General features: G+C 48.3%; 1 protein-coding gene across 1 annotated transcript in view; it reads left to right on the plus strand.

Moving 5' to 3' along the window:
* RSF1 (remodeling and spacing factor 1) overlaps window positions 1-24,891 on the plus strand; it is a 118,577-nt gene that overhangs the window by 82,106 nt on the left and 11,580 nt on the right. The window contains exons 8-14 of the mRNA XM_082245298.1: window positions 7,308-7,412; window positions 8,593-8,672; window positions 9,184-9,238; window positions 10,535-10,641; window positions 13,016-13,101; window positions 19,689-19,893; window positions 20,006-20,214. Coding sequence (XP_082101424.1) covers window positions 7,308-7,412; window positions 8,593-8,672; window positions 9,184-9,238; window positions 10,535-10,641; window positions 13,016-13,101; window positions 19,689-19,893; window positions 20,006-20,214 — 847 coding nt within the window. The remainder of the gene's footprint in view (window positions 1-7,307; window positions 7,413-8,592; window positions 8,673-9,183; window positions 9,239-10,534; window positions 10,642-13,015; window positions 13,102-19,688; window positions 19,894-20,005; window positions 20,215-24,891) is intronic.

Consider the following 24,891-nt stretch of genomic DNA (forward strand, 5'->3'; position numbering starts at 1 on the left):
AGGGTTTTGGGGTAGATGTGGGCCCCTCGAGACAGTCGGACCCCCAGATTCCCCTCCTTCCCATCAGGCAGCCTCCTTTGATCTGTCCCCCATCTAACCCCCCCGTCCACTTATGCTGGGGCTGTTTGGGTGGTCTGGTCCACCTCCTGGGATGGGGGCAGGGCGCTATACTGGCTCTGGGGGGGTGCACCACCGGTGACCAGGTGATCGGCTGTGCAGGGGGATGGGGGTGTTGTAGCTGGGGGGGGGCTCCTGCCAGGGCCCCCCATCTTGCCTGGGTCTGTCCTTGAGACTTAGGGATCCCTTGTGGTTCTGTGCGTGGCCGCTATTTTGTTTTAGCCTGTGTGTTTGTATGGCGGACATTATTATATAGCCTGGCAGCCATTTTGCGGTGGTTTGCCATTGAAAATAGCGGCGGCCATGATAGTGGAGCCCTGCGGGCGGCAATTTCGGCAGTGGGAGCCCCCCGCTCATCCCCCTGGTGCTGACTCCTGGATCCTTTCACTTACTGATCGCCACACGTGGAGTGCAGATTATCCTGGTGGCTGCAGGTGCCTGTTTCTGCTGAGTGGTGGTGATTCTGGTGGGGTTCTCTCCCTCTCTGCTGAGGATCGCTTGGTGCTTTGTGCCTGGCGACCGGGTGGTGCTGCCGGCGCGGTGGGAATTGTCCCTTGCAGTGTTTTACGCCTTTTTTGTGTGGTCTCCCTGGTGACTCATGGAATCTTTGGAGCACATCTCCCCACCTGATCCCCCTTTCTGAGGCTGTGGGGCCCTCCAGGTCCTGGAGTCCTTTGTGTCCCAGGTGGAGGTGGCTTTCGGGGTGACGGGCTAACAAAAAGCGCCCCTCGCCTTTCCCTGTCTCATCAGATCCTAAATCTGATTTGACCGCTGCAGACGTGGGTCACCCTGCTGGGTTTGTGACCACGCGCCCGGCGTCCTCCGATAGTGACAATGATTCCTCCTCATTTGCAATCACGCACAAAAAGGTGCTGGTGGTCACACTGATTGTATCTGTGCGTGAGACCTTGAAGATGGAGGACGCAGCTGCGACGGAAGCGCAGGTTCCTTTGGCACTCACAAGCCATTCAGAGCGGCAAAGGTGTTTCCTTTCCCCGCCTATTTTGTCAAAATTGTTGCTAAAGAGTCGGGATGACCAAAGTGTCCCCTTGTAGTCCTTGGCAATTTTCTTGGCGTTACCCCTATGAGGAGTGCCTTATTAAGAAGTGGACTGTTCCACCGGTGGTGGACCCTCTGGTTCACAGATTGAACAAGACAACCATGATTCCGGTTGGGGGAGTACCCGGCCTTTAACCATCCGGCTAACAGGAAGGCGGAGGCTGTGGCCCGCAATATGTTAACTGTGGCTGGTTCAGCACTGAGGCCGGTATTCACCATTGCCCTGGTGTCGCAAACTCTGACCGAGTAGGCTTAACTTTTACGCCATGACCCAGAGGGAGAACAGCCCCCTGCCTTTGTTGAGCTGATGGATCTGCTGGGGCTACAGTTTATCTGTGATGCCTCTTTAGATGTAATTCCCCTAGTGGCTCGGCTCTCCGGCAGTGGTTCTTCGGCGTGTCTTTTGGCTCAAATGCGGACCAGACTTCTAAAAGTGCCTTGACTGCTCTACCCTTCAGGAAGATTGCCTGTTTGGAGCTAACATGGATAACATTAATAAAGGTCTCACGGGGGGAGAGAGAGTACCTTTTCTTTGCAGGTTACTAAGGGCATGGAACCTCGCCGTAGATGTGGGCCCCCCTCCTCGGCTCATAGCAATTTTTTTGTCCCTCAGGGTCGACTGACAAGTGCTCGAAGCCTTTCAAGGCCTCCTCTGGAGGATCCAAACGAACCTGGTCTGGCAAGCCGAGAGCGGGATACTCCAGACCCGCGGACAAGGCTCCTTCAGTATGAAGGTGCGCCCTCACATTTATCGGGGGTGGGGGACGTTGTCACTGGTTCCTGGACCCCTGAACTTCCCTGGTACAAGACAAGTGGGTCCACAAAGTCATTCGGTCCAGCTACAAGATCGAGTTTTGCTCTTGTCTCCCAGCAAGGTTCTCTCCTTTCAACTTGTGCCTGTCCCCGAACCCTTACAGGGTCTTTTTAGGGCAGTACAAGACCTGGTACTTCAAGGGGTTATTGTCTTGGTTCTGACTTCGGAACGTTTTCAAGGTTTTTACTCAAACCTATTCACGGTTCCGAGGAAGAAAGGCAAGGTGCTTCCAATCCTGGACCTCAAGGAGCTGAACTGCACAGTGGTGGCATCCCTGTGTCAGGGATTGTCTTGCCTCTATCGACCATCAAGGATGCTTACCTTTACATTCGGATATGTGCCGGTCACCAGCGCTTCCTCCGCTTTGCCGTGGGAGAGGAGCATTATCAGTTTGTGGCTTTACCTTTTGGTCTTGCCTCTGCTTCGCGGGTCTTCACAAAAGTGTTAGCACAGGTGCCAGCTTTGTTACGCCAACAGGGGGATCATGGTACTGGGCTACTTGGACGACCAACTTCTGCGAGCGGAGTCTCCTATTGCCCTGGTGGAAAACCTGGAGACCACCATACGAACTCTGTGGGAGTTTGGCTGGATTCGGAATTTTAGAAAGGGTGCTATGGTTCCGTCCACACAACTTGACTTTCTGGGTCTGACTCTGGAGTCGGCCTTAGCCAGAGTGCTCCTTCCTCTGGACAAAGTCCAAAAATTGCAGGCTGCAATTCATCTCCTGCTTTCCAGCAGATGGTCATCCCTCCAGACTTGCATGCGGGTGCTGAGCCTGATGGTGTCTACCTTCGAGGCATTTCCTTTTGCACAGTTCCATACGAGGTCCCTGCAAAGGGAGATTCTGGCCAAATGGGACAAGAATCTGCAGTCTCTGGACAATCAGATCTGGCTGAGCCAGGGAACGAAAGAGTCCCTGATTTGGTGGCTTCGTTCTCCAGCGCTTCAGCTGGGCAAATCCCTCCTCCCCTTGTATTGGACAGTGGTCACCACGGATGCCAGCCTGTCCGACTGGGGAGGAGTCATCAGCAAATATTTTGCTCAGGGGATTTGTAAGAGTACAGACTACTGATCAATTTCTTGGAACTCAGAGGGATCAGACTGTGCCTGGAACATTGGACGGATCGTCTTCAGGGATGTCTAGTGCGCATTCATTTGGACAGTGCCACGGCCGTGGCTTAGGTGAATCGCCAGGGGGACCCAAGAAGTGTCCTGGAGGCTCTGGAGGTAGTCTGCATTCTAAGGTGGGCAGAACAGTTTGTTCCAGCCCTCTACACCATGCACATTCCCGGGGTTGAAAACTGGCAGGTGTTTCATCAGTTGTGTATCTGGTGGGGTATCCCCGAGCAGAATCTATTGGCGTCCCGGCTTAACAAAAAGGTACAGAGGTGTGTGACTTAGTCATGGGTTCCTCTGGAGGATGTCGCAGACGCACTGGTGGCCTTGTGGGGTCAGTATCGTCGGATTTACGCCTTTCCTCCTCTCAAGCTTCTGCCAAGACTTCTACGCAGGATCGAGGAAGAAGAGATTCTGGTCATTTTAGTGGCCCCAGACTGGCTTTGCCAGGCTTGGTACGCTGCTGTGGTGCGGCTGGTCGCCAACGTTCCTTGGAAACATCCTCTCAGGGAGGATCTGCTTTCCCAAGAACCAATCTTCCATCCTGCTTTAGAGTCGCTGGCTTTGACGGCTTGGCTGTTGAATGCTAGGTGCTGATGGGTAGAGGTTTGTCTGAGTCAGTGATTCCAACGCTGTTAAAAGCTAGGAAATCTACTTCTAGAAAGATCTATCATTGTACGTGGAAGGCGTACATTGTGTGGTGTGAGTCTCTCTCGGGTTGGTCCTCGTTCTTTTTTGGTGGCTCGGATCTTGACCTTCCTTCAACGGGGGGTTGAGCAGAAGCTGGCCTTGAGTACTATCAAGGGCCATGTGTCATCCTTAGTGGTCTTAATTTAACTGCCCCTGGCCACACTCACTGGTGCATACTTTTTTTTTTTTCAGGGAGTTCGGTAATTTCCGGTGCGGTCTCAGTTACCACTTTCGGACCTAAATTTGGTGCTCTGTCATCCAGATGCCTTGTTTTGAGAATCTTTGGGAGATTCCCCTGCTTACGCTGTCTCAGAAGGTGGCCTTTTTGGTGGCTATCACCTCTGTGCACAGGGTTTTAGAATTGGCATTATCCTGTCGTTCACCTTACTTGGTAGTTCACAGAGATAAGGTGGTGGTTTTTCACCCCTGTCCATCGTCCTTTCCAGAGGTTGTCTCTTATTTTCATTTGAATGAAGACCTTGTGTTGCCTTCCTTGTGTCCAAGGCCAAAACATCCGAAGGAAATTGCCTTGCATTCCTTGGATGTGGTCCTGGCCATTAGGGTGTACCTGGCAGCTACGGAGTCTTTTAGGAAATCAGACTCACTAGTTGTGCTCACGGATGGGCCTCGGAAAGGGTTGCTTCCTCTGCGACCATTTCCAGATGGATCCGACAGAGGGTGGTTCAGGCCTATTCCATCAGGGGTCAGGTTCCTCTTTTCCCTGTCAAGGCGCATTTTTCTTGGGCACTCAGTGCCTCCTGGGCCTTCCGTCATCGAGAGTCAGTGACGCAGGTTTGCAAGGCGGTCAACTGGTTGGCGGTGCACACTTTCACAAAGTTCTATAAAGTGGATGTTTTGGCATCTGTGGATTCTTCTTTTGGCCACTAAGTTTTGCAGGCTGCTGTTTAGGACCTGGTCTCTTTGATGCATTGTTCCTTTCAGATGGTCTCCAGTTGTGTTGGCTGAGCTCCTGTTTACCTGGTTGGCTATTGTTTAGCCTTGGGCCTTTTCGCGGTTCCCACCCCTCATGTTTAACACTACTTTGGGACATCTCAATGTTTAAGAAGATCAGGAGCTGTGTCCCTCAATGAACGAAAGAGAAAATGGGATTTTTGACTTACTGTAAAATCCAGTTCTCTGATGTTCATGGATGGACACAGCACCCACCCCTCTATGGAGTTGTAATTCATCTGACACTGCTTGCAACAAAAGAGCAGAGAGAGTAAGTATACCCCCTGGGACTGCCCGTAGGCGTAGCCAGACTATTTTTCTGCCTAGTATCCTACTCCTGTAGGGGGCAGTATAAACCAGTGGTTGAGCAGGAGCTGTGTTTGCTAATGAACATCAGAGAAATAGATTTTATGGTCCGTGAAGTAAAAAATCCCCCCCTTTTTTTTTTTTTTGTTTAGAACGCAAAAAATAAAAACCGCAGAGCTGATCAAATACATACATTTTATTTGGATACAGCGTCACACGACCGCGCAATTGCCCTTTAAAGCAACGCAGTGCCGTATCACAAAAAATGGCCTGGTCGCTAAGGGGGGTTAACCTTCCAGAGCTGAAGCTGTTAAATAAATCTGTTTTAGAGACTGAAATAGCAAGGTTATTGCCACGGGACTGTTTGTTACATTTTAACTGTTACATATACAGGTCCCTCAAAAAATTAGCATATTGTGATAAAGTTCATTATTTTCTGTAATGTACTGATAAACATTAGACTTTCATATATTTTAGATTCATTACACACAACTGAAGTAGTGCAAGCCTTTTATTGTTTTAATATTGATGATTTTGGCATACAGCTCATGAAAAACCAAAATTCCTATCTCAAAAAATTAGCATATCATGAAAAGGTTCTCTAAACGAGCTATTAACCTAATCATCTGAATCAACTAATTAACTCTAAACACCTGCAAAAGATTCCTGAGGCTTTTAAAAACTCCCAGCCTGGTTCATTACTCAAAACTGCAATCATGGGTAAGACTGCCGACCTGACTGCTGTCCAGAAGGCCATCATTGACACCCTCAAGCAAGAGGGTAAGACACAGAAAGACATTTCTGAACGAATAGGCTGTTCCCAGAGTGCTGTATCAAGGCACCTCAGTGGGAAGTCTGTGGGAAGGAAAAAGTGTGGCAGAAAACGATGCACAACGAGAAGAGGTGACCGGACCCTGAGGAAGATTGTGGCGAAGGACCGATTCCAGACCTTGGGGGACCTGCGGAAGCAGTGGACTGAGTCTGGAGTAGAAACATCTAGAGCCACCGTGTACAGGCGTGTGCAGGAAATGGGCTACAGGTGCCGCATTCCCCAGGTCAAGCCACTTTTGAACCAGAAACAGTGGCAGAAGCGCCTGACCTGGGCTACAGAGAAGCAGCACTGGACTGTTGCTCAGTGCTCCAAAGTACTTTTTTCGGATGAAAGCAAATTTTGCATGTCATTCGGAAATCAAGGTGCCAGAGTCTGGAGGAAGACTGGGGAGAGGGAAATGCCAAAATGCCTGAAGTCCAGTGTCAAGTACCCACAGTCAGTGATGGTCTGGGTTGCCATGTCAGCTGCTGGTGTTGGTCCACTGTGTTTTATCAAGGGCAGGGTCAATGCAGCTAGCTATCAGGAGATTTTGGAGCACTTCATGCTTCCATCTGCTGAAAAGCTTTATGGAGATGAAGATTTCATTTTTCAGCACGACCTGGCACCTGCTCACAGTGCCAAAACCACTGGTAAATGGTTTACTGACCATGGAATTACTGTGCTCAATTGGCCTGCCAACTCTCCTGACCTGAACCCCATAGAGAATCTGTGGGATGTTGTGAAGAGAAAGTTGAGAGACGCAAGACCCAACACTCTGGATGAGCTCAAGGCCGCTATCAAAGCATCCTGGGCCTCCATAACACCTCAGCAGTGCCACAGGCTGATTGCCTCCATGCCACGCCGCATTGAAGCAGTCATTTCTGCAAAAGGATTCCCGACCAAGTATTGAGTGCATAACTGAACATAATTATTTGAAGGTTGACTTTTTTTGTATTAAAAACACTTTTTTTTTTTTTTTTATTGGTCGGATGAAATATGCTAATTTTTGGAGATAGGAATTTTGGTTTTTCATGAGCTGTATGCCAAAATCATCAATATTAAAACAATAAAAGGCTTGCACTACTTCAGTTGTGTGTAATGAATCTAAAATATATGAAAGTCTAATGTTTATCAGTACATTACAGAAAAAAATGAACTTTATCACAATATGCTAATTTTTTGAGAGGGACCTGTAACTTTTCCAACTACTTTAAGAGAACCTTTTGGAAAGCACCCCATTTACTATATTTTGCCAGTTCTGTCCTCCTCCCGTACCTGGTCAAGTTACCAATGCCAGGACATACTTGTTGGGGTACCTTTTGAGGACTGATGTAAACAGTCTACTGTAAAAGTGTAAGCAAGGGAAGAGCGAATGCAAACTATCATCTCTGAATCTGTCTGGCAGGGTCATTAATTTGTTTTTAATGTGTTTTCTAATTACAGATTTTGTTGTGTGATTCGTGTGACAGCGGTTACCATACGGCATGTCTCCGCCCACCGCTCATGGTGATTCCTGATGGAGAATGGTTTTGTCCTCCTTGCCAACATGTATGTATCTTAGTACATTCTGTACTTTATCCTCTGTTTTTAAAGTTCACTCCAGAATAAAAAATAAAAAAAACTCAGACCTTGATATGCACCCGGGAAATGCAGTATGTCGGCTATAGGTGCAAGCCTTTCATTCAGGCATTGCTTTAGTTCCCCAGTCTACTCCTCCCTTTTGTTGATTGGGTGACTTTAGAATCCCTGATCCTGATGGAGAGGATGTCCCAAACCCACCCACTGTATTCTTTTTGTTTTTAGGTCCTGCTGAAAGCTTAATGCAATGTCAGTACGTCTTGCCTTGACGTACGGATGTACTGGCTGGTTGCTCAGGAGATCCAGGCAGAGCCGGGGGGGGGGTAATCCTTCCGCTCGCTGGGATAACGGTTGAGCATCGGTTGTTATCACCAGAATCCTGACCGCCAGCTCTAAAAGCGGTAAAGAGTTGATGCCTGCAGCTGCAGGCATCACCCCGGTACAACCACTTCTTCAAGCCGACTTACAGGTACGTTGGTTTGCGGGAAGTGGTTACAGAAAAGAGATCAACAACGTAGATAAAGTTCCAAGCTCTACCTCTCGTAGTCATGCTAAGGGAGATGCTTTTTTTCCCAGTGTACATGGAGAATTTAGTGATTGTAGTCCATAGACTGTTTGGTCCTGCCCCTGCTCCATCCTCATTTGCTTTGATTGACCGCCACCGGAGCCAATGATTTCCCCTGCTGTCTTTGTGCAAATGAGGAAGGAGAGCGCGTCTGCTCTTGTGCACAGCACTGGATCTAGATCAGACTCAGGTAAGTATAAGGGGGGGGGCTAGGGTGGAGCTGCATGCAGAAGGTTTTGTACCTTAATGCAGAGAATGCATTAAAGTAAAAAAAAAAAAACTTTCTGCCTTTAGAGCCTCTTTAAAAGCTGTCAGGGTATGCTATTGCCTCCCTTGCTCTAATGGCAGTGGGCAGAGCTAGTGGCACGATGGGTATTAGGTCATTCAGCTCATATTTGATGATTGAGCATCCACAGGTGCCCTACTAAGAGCATATCTTGTACTGATTATACTATGCAATGACATCATGTGGTGTGTCTAGAGACTGCCCTGTGGAGAATGAGTATTCCTCCACTCAGTGTATACAGATTTCCTGTATCTACACAGGATTCAGATTGTGCTGATCAAATCTTTCTTTATGAACAGAAATTACTGTGTGAAAAACTGGAGGAGCAGTTACAGAATTTAGACGTGGTACTGAAGAAGAAAGAACGGGCAGAGAGAAGGTAATCTACTTATTAGCCACCCTTGGTTACCTACTGTAGGTATCTCAGTTTTGGCAGTTATTGTATCTACCATTTGTGTAATCAGTAATATGAAACCTGCTGCCTGGTTTTAGCATTAGTTTCCCACTAGACCTGGGCAAGCACAGCAGCCACGTCGGCCAACACAAGCAAGCCCAACCAATGCACATCTTTAGGGATGGTGTGCTTACATAGCAACTAGGGCAGCCTACATTGACAAGCCAGGCAAATGCATGTCTAAAGGGATGTCGGGGGTGCCATGTTTGCAAAACCATCAGCAGCAGGGAATGGGCGCCAGGTAAGTAAACGATGCAAGGCCGGATCTAGGAAGTGTGCTGGGGTGCACTGCGCCCCACAGATTTTTATTGGTTAGGGGGCGTTCTCAGTTTTGCTGAATATCACTTGTAAATGCACCTCTTTTTAAAATATTCCTTCTCCACCATCCCATCTGCTGTGTTTACATGCACTGACTGAGCCGATTGTACTTTTGCAGGAAGGAGCGTTTGGTTTATGTTGGAATCAGTATTGAAAACATCATTCCTACACAAGTAAGTTAGTTGCCATGCATGATTTTAATGTGAACTTGACCAGACCCAACTTCTTTTTTTTTTTTTTTTTTTCCAGTTTTCAAATTAGTCCCATTGCATCCTAGTTCCAGGTGGTACTAGGAGCTTCCATTCCAGATTAAAGGATAAGTTCACTGGCCCCTGGTTTCCCCCAATCCCCCATTTCTGACAGCTAGTGCGGGGGGGTCTTCTCTTCTGGCTAGCTGTCACAATCTAAAAAAACTTGGCCATGTGGCAGTGTTCTGTGAATCGAAAATTGACAAGGTCTTTTGCGGCTGTCGGCTTGTGATTCTCGATAAACTTCCACGGTGCTGTTGAGTACTCTAGTTAGTTCATTTAGCTTTCTGTCTCGATTGTTACTGCCTACCCGTATTAGAGGTATGGGCAAACAAATACACAGACAGTCTGAAGGACCATGGCATTACACTCAGGATCCGCTGATCATGGGTGCATTGCTTTACAGATCCCCCCCAAAAAAAAAAAAAAGTGTGGGTTTTTATTTTTTTATTGAGGTGAACGTATCCTTTTAAATTATACCAATTAAGTAAAACCACAACTCAACCACTGGCTTTTAATGCCATCTTAGACACCCGTGTGAACGAACTCTATCCAGTTCTATCCCCCACCTAATCCCCTCTCCCTTTCTTTTTTTTGTCTAATTTAGCTATGAACAAATGAGAAGAGACCACAGAACTGGGAGGAGCCAGATTGTTATGGACAGTGATAGTCCCTGCCCCTTGTGCAGATATAGGAGCATAATGACATACTAGGGGCAGGGGAGATGTGAAAGTATTCTCTGGGCTGTGAAGCTTGTAGAGCTTAAGCAAATCGGTCAGAAAATCCTAAGTCCTGTAATGGGAGCTGGGAGATCTTCTGAAAAAGTCACAAGATTTGCAAAGGTGTAAAAATGCACTATTGTTTTTGCACATTTGCATTAAAAAAAAAAAAAAAAACAGTAAGGTCCACCCACCCCTTTTCATCCATCACCAAAACCAAACCTTGTCATTTGACTTTGAATAGCAAAACTTTAGTGACATTCTAGCATTTAACAGTGGATTGATGGATGTAGGGACTAGTGACACAACAGGGGCATCATTTTAAATTGAGCAGCAGTCCAAGCCTCATATGCAGCCTAGGCTCAGCATCCATGGGCTTCAACAGGGTTCCTGCAAACACTACAAGATACTTTTTATTAACTTAAACCGGTTAATTGAGTTCACTTTAAGCCTGATTCAGTGGTACTAGCATTAAGCGTGGAATGCTTTTTGATGGTTATAGGAAACTGAAGAGGTCCCAGAAGTTCTAGAAAAAGAGGAAAAGAAGAAGAAAAAGTCTAAACCATTGGAAAGGCGGTCAACAAGGGCCAGGAAATTTATCAGTTACAGGTGAGATGTGTCACAAAATTGCAGCAGATTGTATAAGCAGATCCTGCATCCTGAAAGAAATGAAGCCTAATACAAATTAAAGCTAAATACATGCCAGTTCCATCAAAACAAAAGATGTCCTAAGTCTTTGGTATACACTGTTGTTTTTTTCCCTGGTTGAAAGAAAAAACTGTCAGCTCGTCAGAGCCGCTGCACTAATGATCCGACGTTAGTACAGTGATCTCCCCTGCTGAGCTGTTGTGTTTTGGTCCCCCCGCCAGAACACTTGGCTGAGAGCGCTGATCATGAGCCGGTTGGCTGCTGGTCTTCCAGCATGCTCGTCCCACAGAAGCCAGCCAAACAGCTGGCATTCACACGGGCCGAATGTCAGCTGGTTTTTGATTCGGCCCGTGTGTACGAAGGCTTTACAGGTCTCTTTCTAAATAAGCTTTTGTCTGAGTAGAAAAGCCTGTCACCTGCCAACAACTGCAGAGTTGGACTCCTGCTATCTATGGAGGGAAGTGTGGTCTCATTGCAGAGATTTGACATGCCCCTATAGCGCTGCAATCAGCAAAGACCCTTGCTTCTGCTGGATTCAAGTTGCTTCAGATTAGAGGCACATTATTCCTTGATTTTGTCTGTCCTCTCCCTGAGACTTTAGATGCACCCAAAATGCTTTGCAGGCAAAGCTTAGGGGGAGATTTTGCTGATGTCTCATGACCGGAAAACTTGTGTTTAACCTGTTTACGTCCGCCTGCCGCAGATGTACTGCGGCAGGCAGCCGCTCCCAGGCAAATCACCGTACATGTACGGCACCCGTTCTTGGGAGTTTAGAGGGCGAGCGCGCGCAGCCGGCGTGCTCCCGCCCCGCTCGTCAGCGGGAAAGCCGATGCAGCGGGCAGGCGGCTCTGATTGCCGCCTGACACCCGCGATCATCCCCCGCTGAGAGAGGAGGATAGTCGGCTATTGTAAACCCAGCTGACCGCCCTTCTTCCTGGGATGATCTGTGATCATTTCAGAAGCCACACCCCCATACAGTTAGAATCACTCCCCTAGGCTTATATTTAATCCCTTGATCACCCATAGTTAACCCCTTCCCTGCCAATGGCAGTATTACGGTAACAGTGCATATTTTTAGCACTGATTACTGTAGTAATGTCACTGGTCCCCCCCAAAAGTGTCAAATGTCAGTTAGGGTCCGATCTGTCCGCCGCAGTGCCATAGTCCCGCTAAAAATCGCAGATCGCCGCCATTACTAGTAAAAAAAAAAATGACATCTTTCCCGTACTTAGTAGACGCAATAACTTTTGCGCAAACCTTTTTTTTTTTTTTCCAAAAATATGTAGCCGAAAACAAATTGGCCTAAGAGCCGGTTCACACTACTCCGACTTGTCAGGTGACTTCGTTGCCTGACAATTAGCTCCCCATGCTGTGCAATGGAGCCGTTCTAATCAGAGCGACTCAAGTCACTCCGACTTAGAAAAAGGTTCCTGCACTATTTTTTGGCGAAGTCGGAGCGACTTGCATTGACATCTATTATGAGAAGTCGTTTGCAAGCCGCGATGAAGTCGGATTAGTGTGAACCGGCTCTAACATGTTTAAAAAAAAAACATTTACGATTCTAAATATGGTAAGTGTTTGTATACCGCCAGAATTTATTAAAACACACATATATGTATGTCTCTGGCAAAAAAAAAATCCCAATAAGTGTATATTGGTTTTTGCGAAAGTATAGCGTCTACAAACTATGGTATATGTAATGGAATCTACACAGCTATAAACGCTATATTGTAATGGCGGTGATCAATTATATTGGGGCTGTGATGGGATGCTGGGCAATCTGGCCCTAAGACACAATCTTAGAGGGTCACTACCTGACACTGACATTGCTAGTGACACTAATACAGTGATCAGAGATAATACTGTACACTGACACTGTACGAATGACACATGGCTGTGAAGGGGTTAACTTCTGGGGGCAATCAAGGGGTTAACTGCACCTAACAATGTGTAATGTGTGCTGCTTTTATTTTACTATCTGGCTGTTCTTTCCCCCCTGCTTTGCAGGGAAAAGAAACCCGCCAGATCGTTGTTCACAGTACAGAGTTCCGTGTTTTTGTAAACACAGAACTCTGTTGTGATTGACCTCAGCTGACTTCAGCTAGAATCATTGGCTGAAATCATCTGCCAAACTTGTGCCGTGTCCAATCAATGTCCTGAACCTGGAAGAAAGGCTGCGACAGGTACGTCGCTTGGTTTGCAACTACCTCCCGCAGTACAACTACTGTGGGCAGACGGGGAGTTGTGACTTTTGCTGATGGTGTTTTATCTGTGCATTGTAAGTGTTTAACTCTGCAGGTTCTGCTAAATAAATCTGTAACTTTGTTGATTGTAGGTTTGATGAATTTGATGAGGCGATTGATGAAGCAATAGAAGATGACATCAGGGATGCTGATGGAGGAGGAGGAGGAGGAGGAGGAGGTAGTGAAGGAAATTCTACTGTTTATTTTAAAGACCTATTAAACAAAAGGAACACAGACCTGTTCAAAAGTTCTCTTTCCCTGATTCTCTACTCCGAAATCAATACACTTCATCTTCATGTTGCAGAGCCGATTTATAAAAACTGCAGAAAATAAGTTTCATAACTGTCTTTATCAGGGGTCTTCAAACTACGGCCCTCCAGTTGTTCAGGAACTACAATTCCCATCATGCCCAGTCATGTCTGTGAATGTCAGAGTTTTCAAATGCCTCATGGGATGTGTAGTTCCGCAACAGCTGGAGAACCGTAGTTTGAGGATCCCTGGTCTATATCCTACTCCACTAGTCTGATCTGGTGATTGTTCTGGCGCACTTACAAAATTACAAGCCACTTTCTGATTTCTTGCTCCTGTGAAGATATCTTTTGTTTTTTTTGGGTACCTCAGACCTCCTTTATTATTCACAGAAGAAAGCAAGATATTAGACCTGCGGGGAGAGCAGCGATGAGTGCTGAACCTTAAGACACATAGGCCCAGGTCTTTTTATCCAACAGCAGTACCTGACCTCCTAAATGCTTCCTCCCCTCACAATTTCCCCCCTCTCCCTAGCGGGGTTTCCCTGCATTGGTCGCCCTCACCTGCCCACTCCCCCCCCCCCCCCTTTCGGGGGGCATGGGTATTTTTTGGGGTGGGGGGGTCTTCACTGGTGCTGGTTCGGAGGGCGGTGGGTGTATGTCGCTGACAGCCCCCCTTTTGGGGGTGCCTGTACCTTTGGTGCTGCGGGGGGGGGGGTCGTCCCTCCTAATGGGTTCCCTCCTAATGGGTTCCCTCCTGGTGGATTCTTATTCCCCTTGGGTCCCGTGCAGCACAGCATGGCGCCGCCATTTTTCCGTGGATGGTGTTCTCTGGCTTTGGCGGCCATGTTTGTGTAGTCCAACGACCATGTTTTGGGTTTCCTATTGAAAATAGCAGTGGCCATTTTCTTGTAGTGCGGTGATGTGCTGCGGGGGACTCTGGTGTCAGTGTGGGCGCTTCCTCTTCCTCTTTGATCGCAGTGTGGCAGGCTGTTTGGCGCTCTCCAGCTCTGGGGTGGTGAAGTCTAGTGGGTGTACGATCCTCCTTCTGCTATATACTGCGCACAGTGCGGCTCCGATTAACCATGGAGCCTTTAGAGCGTGTATCACCACCTGACCCACTCCTAAATGCTGCGGGGCCCTTTTGTGTCTGTCTGCTCTGCTGAGTCGGCGCCGCCGGTACAGTTTGGCACCCGCAAATCTTCCAAGGTGACAAAGGTGTTCCCCTTTTCCTATTTTGACGAGATTGTCACTAGTCAGTGGGGTTCCCCGAAACACACTAGCAGATATCACTTTAAGTTATCTCTCCTGAAGAAACTAACAGTTCCACTGTCGGTGGACTCCCAGGTTTCCAGGCTAAATAAGGCCACACTTTTGCCGGTGGAGGATTCTCCATCCTTTTAAGGATCCTGTGGACAAGAGAGCTGAGGCTCTCGTCCGCTACCTTTTCACCATGGCAGGTTCAATGTTGAGGCCGGTGCTTGCTATCACCTTGGTATCCCAGACTTTAACGGAGCAGGCAAAAATTTTAAGCTAGCATCTGGAAGGGGGTCAACACCCTCCTGTGCTGGCAGGGCTAGCGGATCAGTTGATCGAGGGGCTACAGTACACTTGTGATGCATCTTTGGAATGAGGCCCCCTTGGCCGGCAGGGTATCTGTAACCGTGGCGATTCTTCGCCGCATGATTTAGCTGAAGTACTGGTCGGTTTCATAGGTGACCGTTTGTTCAATGCCTCTGTGGAAGAGATAATCGAGGACCTTACCGGAGGTAAGAGTGCATTACTTCCGCAGGTTGCTAGGAGCAAAGAACCTCGTCATAAACGTGGTCCTTTTTTCTTGGCTTACAAACAGCCCTTTCATCCGTCTGGATCGCAGGAAAAGGGTTCGAGATCCACCCGTAACTTTGCGGGAGGCTCCAAGAGACTGGAATGGTAAGTCGAAAGTGGGCACTACCGGTTCCACAGACAAGCCATCCCCAGCCTGAAGGGGCTCCCTCACCCGCATTTGGAGTGGGAGGATGTCTTCGCCTTTTTCCAGACCCGTCCGTGGACCTTTCTCATTCAGGGGAGATTTCCTCTCCTCTATCGATATCAAAGACGCCTACCTTCACATTCCAATATGTGCCAGTCACCTGCGTTTTCTCCGCTTTGCTATAGGAGAGGAGCATTATCAGTTTGTGGCATTGCCCTTTGGTCTCGCCTCTGCTCCTTGGGTCTTCACAAAAGTGTTAGCCCCGGTGCTAGCTTTGCTATGCCAATGGGGGGATGTGGTACTGGGCTTCGTGGACGATCTCCTTTTTTTGAGCAGAGTCTCCCTCTGCTTCGGTGGAAAACCTGGAGATCACAATAGGAACTCTGCAAGAGTTCAGCTGTATTCTGAATTTTCAGAAGTCTGCTCTGGCTCGGTCCACGAAGCTGGACTATCTGGGCCTAAATCTGGATTCAGCCCTAGCCAGAGTGCTCCTTCCTGTGAACAAACTCCAGCAACTGCAGGCTGCAATTTGCTTCCTGCTGTCCAACACATGGTCATCCCTCCGGACTTGCATGCAGGTGCTGGGCCTGATGGTGTGTACCTTGGAGGCGGTTCCGTTTGCCCAGTTCCATACGAGATTCCTCCAAAGGGAGATTCTGACCAAATGAAACAAGACTCCGCAGTCTCTGGACAATCAGATCCGGCAGAGTCGGAGAATGAGGGAGTCCCTGATATGGTGGCTTATTTCTCCGTTGCTTCGGCTGGGAAAATCCTTCCTCCCGTTGTTTTGGACCGTGGTCACCATGGATGCCAGCTTGTCTGGCTGGGGAGGCGTCCTCGGCAAGCATTCTACTCGGGGGATCTGGACGCTGGAAGAGTCCAGACTACCGATCAATGTCTTGAAACTCCGATCCGACTGTGTCTTAATCAAGTCTGATCGTTGGGTGATCGTCTTCAGGGTTGCACAAGAAGTGTCCTGGCAGCTCTGGAGGTAACCGGCATTCTAAGGTGGGCAGAACGGTTCTTTCCAGCCCTCTCCGCCGTACACATTCCCAGGTTGGAAAACTGACAGGCGGATTACCTCAGTCGGCAAGCATTGCATCACGGGGAGTGGTCCATTCATCCAGAGATGTTTCATTAGCTGTGTCTCTGGTGAGGCACCACGAGATGGATCTGTTAGCATCTTGGCTCAACAGAAAGGTGCAGAGGTTTGTGGCTCGATCGAGGAAACCTCTGGCGGATGCCACAGAGGTGCTGGTGGCCCCGTATTGGCCTTCCCTTCTCCCAAGCTTCTTTCCAGACTTTTTTACGCAGGATCAAGGCAGAAGGGATTCCGGTCATCTTTGTGGCTCCGGACTGGCCTCGTTGAGCTTGGTACACTGATCTGGTGTGGCTGGTCGCCAAAGTTTTTGGAAGCTTCTTCTCAGGGATGATCTGCTGTCCCAAGGACTGATCTTCCATCCTGATCTACAGTCGCTGGCTTTGACGGCTTGGCTGTTGAAGGCTAGGGGTTTATCTGAAACGGTGATTCCTACCCTGTTACTAGGAAATCTACTTCCAGGAAGATCTACCATCGCACGAGGAAGACGTACATTGCGTGGTGTGAGTCGCTTGGGGTTCATCCTCGCTCCTTCTCGGTGACTCAGATCTTAACCTTCCTTCAACGGGAGGTTAATAGAAATTGGCCTTGAGTACCATCAAGGACCAGGTGTCGGCATTGGCGGTCGTCTTCCAACAACCTTTGGCCACACACTCCCTGGTGCGTACCTTTCTTCAGTGTATCCCGACATTGGTCCCTCCAGTGTGGGCTCCGTAGCCACCTTGGGATCTCAATTTGGTGCTTTCAGTTCTACAGAAGCCTCCCTTTGAAAATATTCGGGAGATTCTCCTGCTCATGTTGTCCCAGAAGGTGACCTTTTTGGTGGCTATCACCTCTGCGCGCAGGGTGTCGGAACTGGCGACGTTATCCTGTCGTTCACCCTGTCTGGTGATTCACAGGGATACCACCTTCGTCCCTGTATTTCCTTCCAAAGGTTGTCTCTGATCTTCATTTGAATGAAGACATTGTGTTGTGTTCCCTGTGTCCCAGGCCTTGCATGCCTTGGATGTGGTCTGGGCAATTGGGGTGTACCTGGCAGCTACGGAGCTTTTCAGGAAGTCAAACTCTCTCTTTGTGCTAACGGACGGACCTCAAAACGGGTTGTCCGCTTCCTCTGTGACCATTTCCAGGTCTATTCCATCAGGGGTCAGGTTCCTCCTTTCCATTTCAAGGCTCACTCTACTAGGGTGCTTTGTAAATCCTGGGCCTTCCTTCATCAGGTGTCAGTGATGCTGGTTTGCAAAGCGGCCACCTGGTCGTCGGTGCACACGTTTACAATGTTTTTTATAAAGTGGATTTGTTGCCATCTGCAGGTGCTTTCTTTGTCTGCAAGGTTTTGCTGGGTGCTGTTTAAGAGGACCTGTTCCTCTTTTAGGGTGTATTGCTTTTCTCAGGTGGGCTCCAGTTGTTTGGTTGAGCTCCTGTCGCCTGGTTGGCTAATGTTTAACCTTGGGAATTTCTCTGGTTGTTCCTACCCCTCATGTTTAACACTGCTTTGGACCAGGAGCTGTTTCCATCATTGAACGAAAGAGAAAATGGGATTTTTGACTTACCGTAAAATCCATTTCTCTGATGTCCATTGACAGACACAGCACCCACCCCTCTGTGGAGTTCTTATTCTCCTGACACTTCTTGTAACAAAACTGAGTGGCTATAGTAGAGAGAGGGAGTATACCCCCTGGGACTGCCCATGGGTGTAGCCAGAATTTTTTTCTTCCTGGTGTCCTACTCCTGTAGGGGGCAGTATAACCCATTGGTTATGAATACCAGGAGCTGTGTCCGTCAATGAAGATCAGAGAAATTGGATTTCACGGTAAGTCAAAAATCCCATTATTCTGCAGCTTACCAATCATTTAGTTGTGGCTGCATGAGTTTTTTTTTTTCCTGTTTTCTGCTTTGGCCAGTAACACGCCTCTTGTATTAAAGTGCCACAGCTCTGGATGAAGGATCCCAGGGGGCACCATTAGACCGCAGCATTGTCTGTGTGTGTGGTCGGGGGAGGGGGGGAAGGAAGAGTGTTAGATGTACTCGCAGATTTAAATACACTAACGAATTGAAGCCAAACTGCAGCTTATACTTTATATATTTTTTACATGCATTTTTGGCTTACATTAAGGCTCCATGCACACTTGTGCGACTTGTCATATGACTTTGGACAAGTCGTTCGCCGTGTTTTCCAATGATAACCATTCATATATGTGCGACTTCAAAGTATTTCATGCACTACTTCAGTTTGACTTTCATGCAACTTGAGGGCCATTAACTTCAATGTTAACCCTCAAAAGTTGCTTGAAAGTCCTAGCTGAATGTTACACATTGCAACAGTTGTCCATTATCATTGGTCAAAGCCAGAGTCAAATCCAAGTTGCACTCCAAAGTCCTGCAGATTTGGAGTCCAAGTGTGAAAGGCAAGAATGCTCACCTATGCTCCAACAGTCTGACACACCCGTGAGGTCACTGGTGCTGGCATCTTCTCCTCTTCTTTCAGTGCAGGATGACGTCCCTCCCACACATGCACAGAAGTCATTCCTACTGGCACATTGCTAATGCTCAGCTTCATGTACGTTCTGCAGAGGGCTGCAACCAAGCAGCTAAGTTCATTTTATTGCAGAAGAGACTTTGCGTGCCTTATTTGCAATAAAGAGCCCTGCTGTTCAATATTTTATTTTTTTTTGCCTTTAGTTCTACTTAACCACTTGCCGACTGCCGCACGACTATTTACGTCGGCAGTCAGCCCCTCACAGGCAGTGACGTAGATCTAGGTCGCTAGCCTGTGAGGGTCTAGGGAGCGAGCGCGCGCCCCCGGAGGCGCGCTCCCGCGTGGTCACGGACCCCCCCCCCCCCCCCGCGCGTGTCACTCGGCGATCGTCGCTGCAGAGGGAGAAAGGCAGATGTAAACAAGCCGCCTGTCATTCTCCCCTGTGTAGAAACAGTGATCATACGGTTCTACTATGTAGGACCGTTGATCACTGTTCCTACAGCTCAAGCCACAGCCAATCACAGTTAGAATCACGCCCCTAGGGACACACACCACCCCTCTTCTCAAAAAAGTTAACCCCTTCCCTGCCAGTGTCATTTTTACAGTAACAGTGCATAGGTATAGCAGTGATTACTGTAGTAATGTCACTGGTAACTCCAAAAGTGTCAAAAATGTCAGTCAAGGGTCCGATCTGTTCGCCGCAATGTCGCAGTACCGCAAAAAAAATCGCAGATCGACACCATTATGCGTTAAAAAAAAAAAACAACAAAAATGACATAAATCTTTCCTTTTTGTTAGTAAACGCGATAACTTTTGCGCAAACCAATCAAAATAAGCGGTTAAATGGGATTTCATAAATTTTCCCAAATCTTGTATATAAATGCCATGTAATCATGACTAGTATGATGCCATGTTAATTGGTGGATGATTTTAAATATACATTTTTAGATTATCGTTTTTTTTAAAGGTGGTGGCCATGGAAAAGACATGTCCAATATCACTGGTCATCGCGGCAAAGACATATCCACCATTTTGGAGAGTGAAAGGACAGAAGGAAAACGGCCGCAAAGAGTTGTCACACGTCGCAAGAAACGTCGGCGACTTAATGACCTGGACAGTGACAGCAACCTAGATGAAGATGAGAGTGAGGATGAATTCCGGATCAGTGAAGGGTCAGTGAATGAATGTTAGATTCTGCCTTCATATATTTATCATGGAACATATTCTTTGGGTTTTATATGGACCCTTGGCTTCTCCTTAATTGTACCTTCTATAAAATCCTAGCTCCCAGGAAGATTTTGTCGTCTCTGAGGAAAATGTAGAGGAAAGCGATGAGGACCAGCAGTCCAATGACAGTGACTTTGGCACAAGGCGGCCTCGGAGGCACTACCAGCGGCCAGTGAGGAAAAGCACACGGCTGAGAAAGCGTGTAAGAAGGTATTCAGATGATGATGACGATGATGATGACTCGGACGAGGATCGCCGGGAGTCAGGTGAGAGGTTTTGGTTTGCTTTGCTTTTAGAATGTAGACTGTTTTCTAATAACTTTGTGTAATCTTGCAATGGACATCCTAGCCTATGGCTAAGGGACTAAATTCTTTCACAGGCTCTGCTATCCTTTGATGGTTGTGCTATTGAAAATACATCCCATTTCTTATGTCTTGCGAATCTCCTAGCCATGGCTCCTGATTATAGCTTGTCTTCTGTGAGTGCAAAGTTGTCCTACAATAGTGGTTGGTGAATTTTTATTCATATTTTTTAAAGTGACCTTCTTAAAGAAGTCCACCCTAACACTAAAATCTCTACATCTACAGACATCCATGATATAAGACAGCCCTCAAATTTTTCACTCGTCTGTTCGCCTTTTGCAAGTGGAAAATGATTGTGGGGCTGCCTTGGGAACTGTTCTCCCAGCGATCGCCCAGGGGAAGAATGAGGAGAGGTAGAGGGAAACCGGACGGATCGTAAGAGCGGGGATTTTTTATTTTAAAGGGAACCTCTGTTAAAATTTTAATTTTTTAGCAAGTTATGTTCCTGAGAGAACTGCGATCAACAGCCGGACTGGGTTTCGGACTGGATATCCTAGATCCTTAAGGTCTCCCAGTCCAGCCAGCGAGTGTGTGCAGGTTATAGCCCCGTGCTAGGCCTCGCCACGACAAAGCCCCAATGGATAGGGGCTGGCCCGCGAGTGAAACGCCTCGCCTCGCCGCAACGCACAAGACCTGGTTCGGCCTGAGTCGCACCGTGCCCCTTGGCCATCAACACTCCTCCCCGAGTGGAGAGGTAGTCTGTTCGGAGTGGCGCCCACCCCATTGTCGCTGGTATGGTGAATAGTGTCCCCCCATAGCTCTTGCGGTCTCGAGGTGGACCTGGACCCTCCTTGGGATGATCGGACCCCCAGGTTCCCTTCCATTTCCCCCAGCCCCTCTAAGAGTCATGGTGGTCTTTTGGCCCCAACACGCCCACCTCCCGAGGTTAGGTAGGAGCTGGCTTTGCCACTTTCTCCAGTAAGGGGGGGTGGATGCAGTTGTTGCCTACCATGCTGTCCTGATCACACACAGGGGTCTTTGAGCAAGTTCCCGACCCCTGGGGGTTAGTGGCTGTGGCAGGGAGTACTTGGGAAGCTGTGTGTCCAGGGGACATGGACTCTGAAAGAGTCCAGACTTCTGATTCTGCAACTCAAAGCGATAAAGCTTTGCTTGAGTCACTGGACAAATTGTCTTCAGGGTTGTCTAGTTCGGGTTCAATCAGACAATGCCACGGCCGTGGTTAACGTCAATCATCAAGGGGGCACCAAGTGTGTCCCAGCAGCCCGGGAGGTGGCCGAGATCTTAATATGGTCAGAAAATTTTGTTCCAGCCCTCTCCGCCGTGCATATACCCGGAGTGGAGAACTAGCAGGCGGATTACTTGAGTCGTTAGGTGTTGGATCAGGGGGAATGGTCCCTGCACCCGGAGGGGTTTCACCTGTTGTGTCCGGTGGGGGACACCCGATGTAGACCTGTTAGTTTCTCGGCTCAATGAGAATGTACAGAGGTTTGTAGCAAGGTCTCGGGATCCTCTGGCCGATGCCACAGATGCACTGGCGCCTCCTTGGGGTCAGTATCAGCTGATCTATGCGTTTCCTCTTCTGATACTTCTGCCGAAGCTTCTGCGCAGAATAGAGGTGGCAGGGATTCCAGTCATTCTGGCCTCGCCGGTCTTGGTACGTAGATCCCGTAAAGTTAGTCGCCGATGCTTCATGGAGACTTCCTCTCAGGGAAGATCTGTTATCTCAAGGTCCGATCTTCCATCCTGCTTTATGGACGCTGACTTTAACGGTGTGGCTGCCGAAAGCCAGGTGTTGAAGGATAGGGGTCTTTCTGACTTAGTGATTCCTACATTGTTGAAGGCTAGAAAAATCTACCTACAGTTAGATTTATCATCGTACCAGGAAGTCGTACATCTCATGGTGTGAATCGATTAGAGTGTATCCACGCTCCTTTTCAGTTTGTTAGGATATTGGCTTTCCTCCAAAATCGGGTTGAGCAGTGGTTGGCTTTGGGTACTACTAAAGGCCAGGTGTTTGCTTTGGCGGTGTTTTTTCAACGCCCTTTAGCTACGCATTCTTTGATTCGCACTTTTTATGCAGGGAGTCTGTCATGTGGCTCCTCCGATATGGTCCCTCTGTGCGATCTTAACTTGGTACTGTCTGTTCTTCAAAAACCTCCCTTTTAAAACTTGGGGAAATCCCTCTGCTTAGACTGTCACAGAAGGTAGCCCTTTTGGTGGCTATTACCTCGGCCGAAGACTGTCTGAATTGGCGGCACTGTCCTGCCGTTCTCCTCTGGTGGTCCACAGAGATTAAGTGGTACTTCGACCTAGTCAGTCGTTTTCTTCCTATGGTGGTTTCTGATTTGCATTGAATGAAGACATTGTGCTGCCTTCACTCTGTCCTAAGCCCAACCATCCCAAGGAAATTGCCTTGCATTCTTTGGCTGTGGTTCAGACAATTAAGGTTTGCTTGGAGGTTACGGAGTCTTTCAAGAAATCAGACTTTTTGTCCTTACCGAAGGACCTCGGAAGGGATTGGCTGCGTCTGCTTCGACCATATCCAGATGGATCAGGCAGACGGTGGTACAGGCTTCCTCCTTTTCTTGTGAAGGCGCATTCTACTAGGGCGCTGACTGCCTCTTGGGCCATTCGCCACCAGGCCTCCGTAATAAATGTTTGCAAAGCGGCAACTTGGTCGTCTGTGCACACGTTCACTAAATTCTATTAAGTAGATTTGTTGGCATCCTTGGATGCTTCTTTTGGCCACAAGGTTTTGCAGACTTCTGTTTAAAAAAAGCAATTTTTCTCTTTGAGGGTGTATGTTGTTACTAGGTGAGCTCCAGTTGTTCCTGGTTGAGCTCCATGTTAACTGGTTGGCTAAGTTTAGCCTTTGGGGAATTACGTTCGTTCTCTGCGTTTTCCCACCCCTCATGCAAATACTGCTTTGGGACGTCCCAGTGGTTAAGAAGAATATGGAGCAGCTTCTGTCAATGAGCAATAGAGAAAACTGGATTTTTGACCCTAAAATCCTATGGAGATTTTTAAGTACCGCAGTTTTGATTCTCAGGTTTCTAGGCTGAATAACTCCACTCTAGTTCCGGTGGAGGAGTCTCCGGCTTTTAAAGACCTCTTTAACAGGAGAGCCGAGACTTTGGTCCGCCACTTGTTTACTGTGGCCGGTTCGGTCCTTAGGCCCGTGTTCACCATAGTTTGTGTCCCAGACTTTAACAGAGTGGGCAAAACTTTTGCGCCAGGATCTGGAGGGGGGAACCGCTTCCCCCTGCCCTTGCGAGCTGGCGGACCAGTTGGTCTAAGGGTTGCAGTTTGTGGTGCCTCTCTCCCTTAGGTTCTAGGCTGTCCGTGACCGCAGTGGTCCTTCGGAGCATGATATGGCTGAAATGCTGGTCTGCGGACCAGCCTTCCAAGAAGGCCTTATCTGTTCTCCCCTTTTTGGGGATCGCCTGTTTCCCTCAGGATCTCAATACAAAGGATCTAAGTCTGTCAGGATCTCCTCCAGAGGTTTCAAGAGGACCTGGTCTAGTAAGCCGAGAGCTGGTTCTTCCTGACCTGCAGACAAACCCTCTTCTGCCTGAAGGGGCCCCCTCATCCGTGTCTGAGGTGAGGGGGACGTCTTCACTTCTTTCCGGACCCATGGACTTCCCTGATTCAAGATAGGTGGGTCCACAAGCTAATCCGGTCCGGCTACAAGATCGAATTTCGGTCTTTATCCTCCAGTGAGGTTCTTTCCTTCCAACCTGCGTTTGTCCCCAGGCAGCCTGCGGGGTCTCTTCAGGCGGTGCAAGACTTTCTACTACAAGGGGTGATTGTTCCGCTTCCAAAATCGTAAGGTTTTCAAGGTTTCTTTTCAAACCTGTTTACAGTTCCAAGAAGTAAGGCAAGGTACGTCCAATCCTGGACCTCAAGGCTTTGAATCGCTTGTGCGGGTACAGAAATTCCTGAATGGAGTCCATTCGTACAGTAGTGGCCTCCCAGCATCAAAGGATGCTTACCTTCATATTCCAATATATGTCGGTCATCAGCGTTTCCTCCGCTTGCCGTGGGTCAGGAGCATGATCCATTCATGGCATTACCCTTTGGTCTCACCTCAGCTCCTCGGGTATTCACAAAAGTGTTGGCCCTGGTGTTGGCCTTGTAGTGGCAGCGGGGGATTGCGATTCTGGGTACCTGGACAATCCTCTTCTGCGAGCAGTCTCTGACTGTTCTAAAGGACAACCTGGAATTGACTGTGTGGACTCTGTAGGAGTTTGGTTGGAAATTGAACTCTGTTCTGGTTCCATCCACCAAGTTAGACTATCTGGGTCTGACTCTGGACTCGGCTGCAGCCGGGGTGTTTTTTCCAGAAGGGATCCAGTCATCCAAGGGGCTCCAGACTGGCCTTGCCCATCTTGGTACGCCGATCTGGTACGGCTGGTCGCCGATGCCCCTTGGAAACTTCCTCTCAGAGATGATTTATTGACCCAATAGCCAATCTTCCATCCTGCTTTACAGTCGCTGGCTTTAATGGCTGGGCTGTTGAAAGCCAGGTGTTGAAGGATAGGGGGTTGTCTGAATCTGTGATTCCCACGTTGTAAAAGGCTATTAAATGTACCTCTTGTAAAATTTACCATTGCGCTTGGA

The sequence above is a fragment of the Pelophylax lessonae genome (genome assembly GCF_965119305.1).
Source record: "Pelophylax lessonae genome assembly, chromosome: 2".
In the NCBI taxonomy this organism is placed as follows: Eukaryota; Metazoa; Chordata; class Amphibia; order Anura; family Ranidae; genus Pelophylax; species Pelophylax lessonae.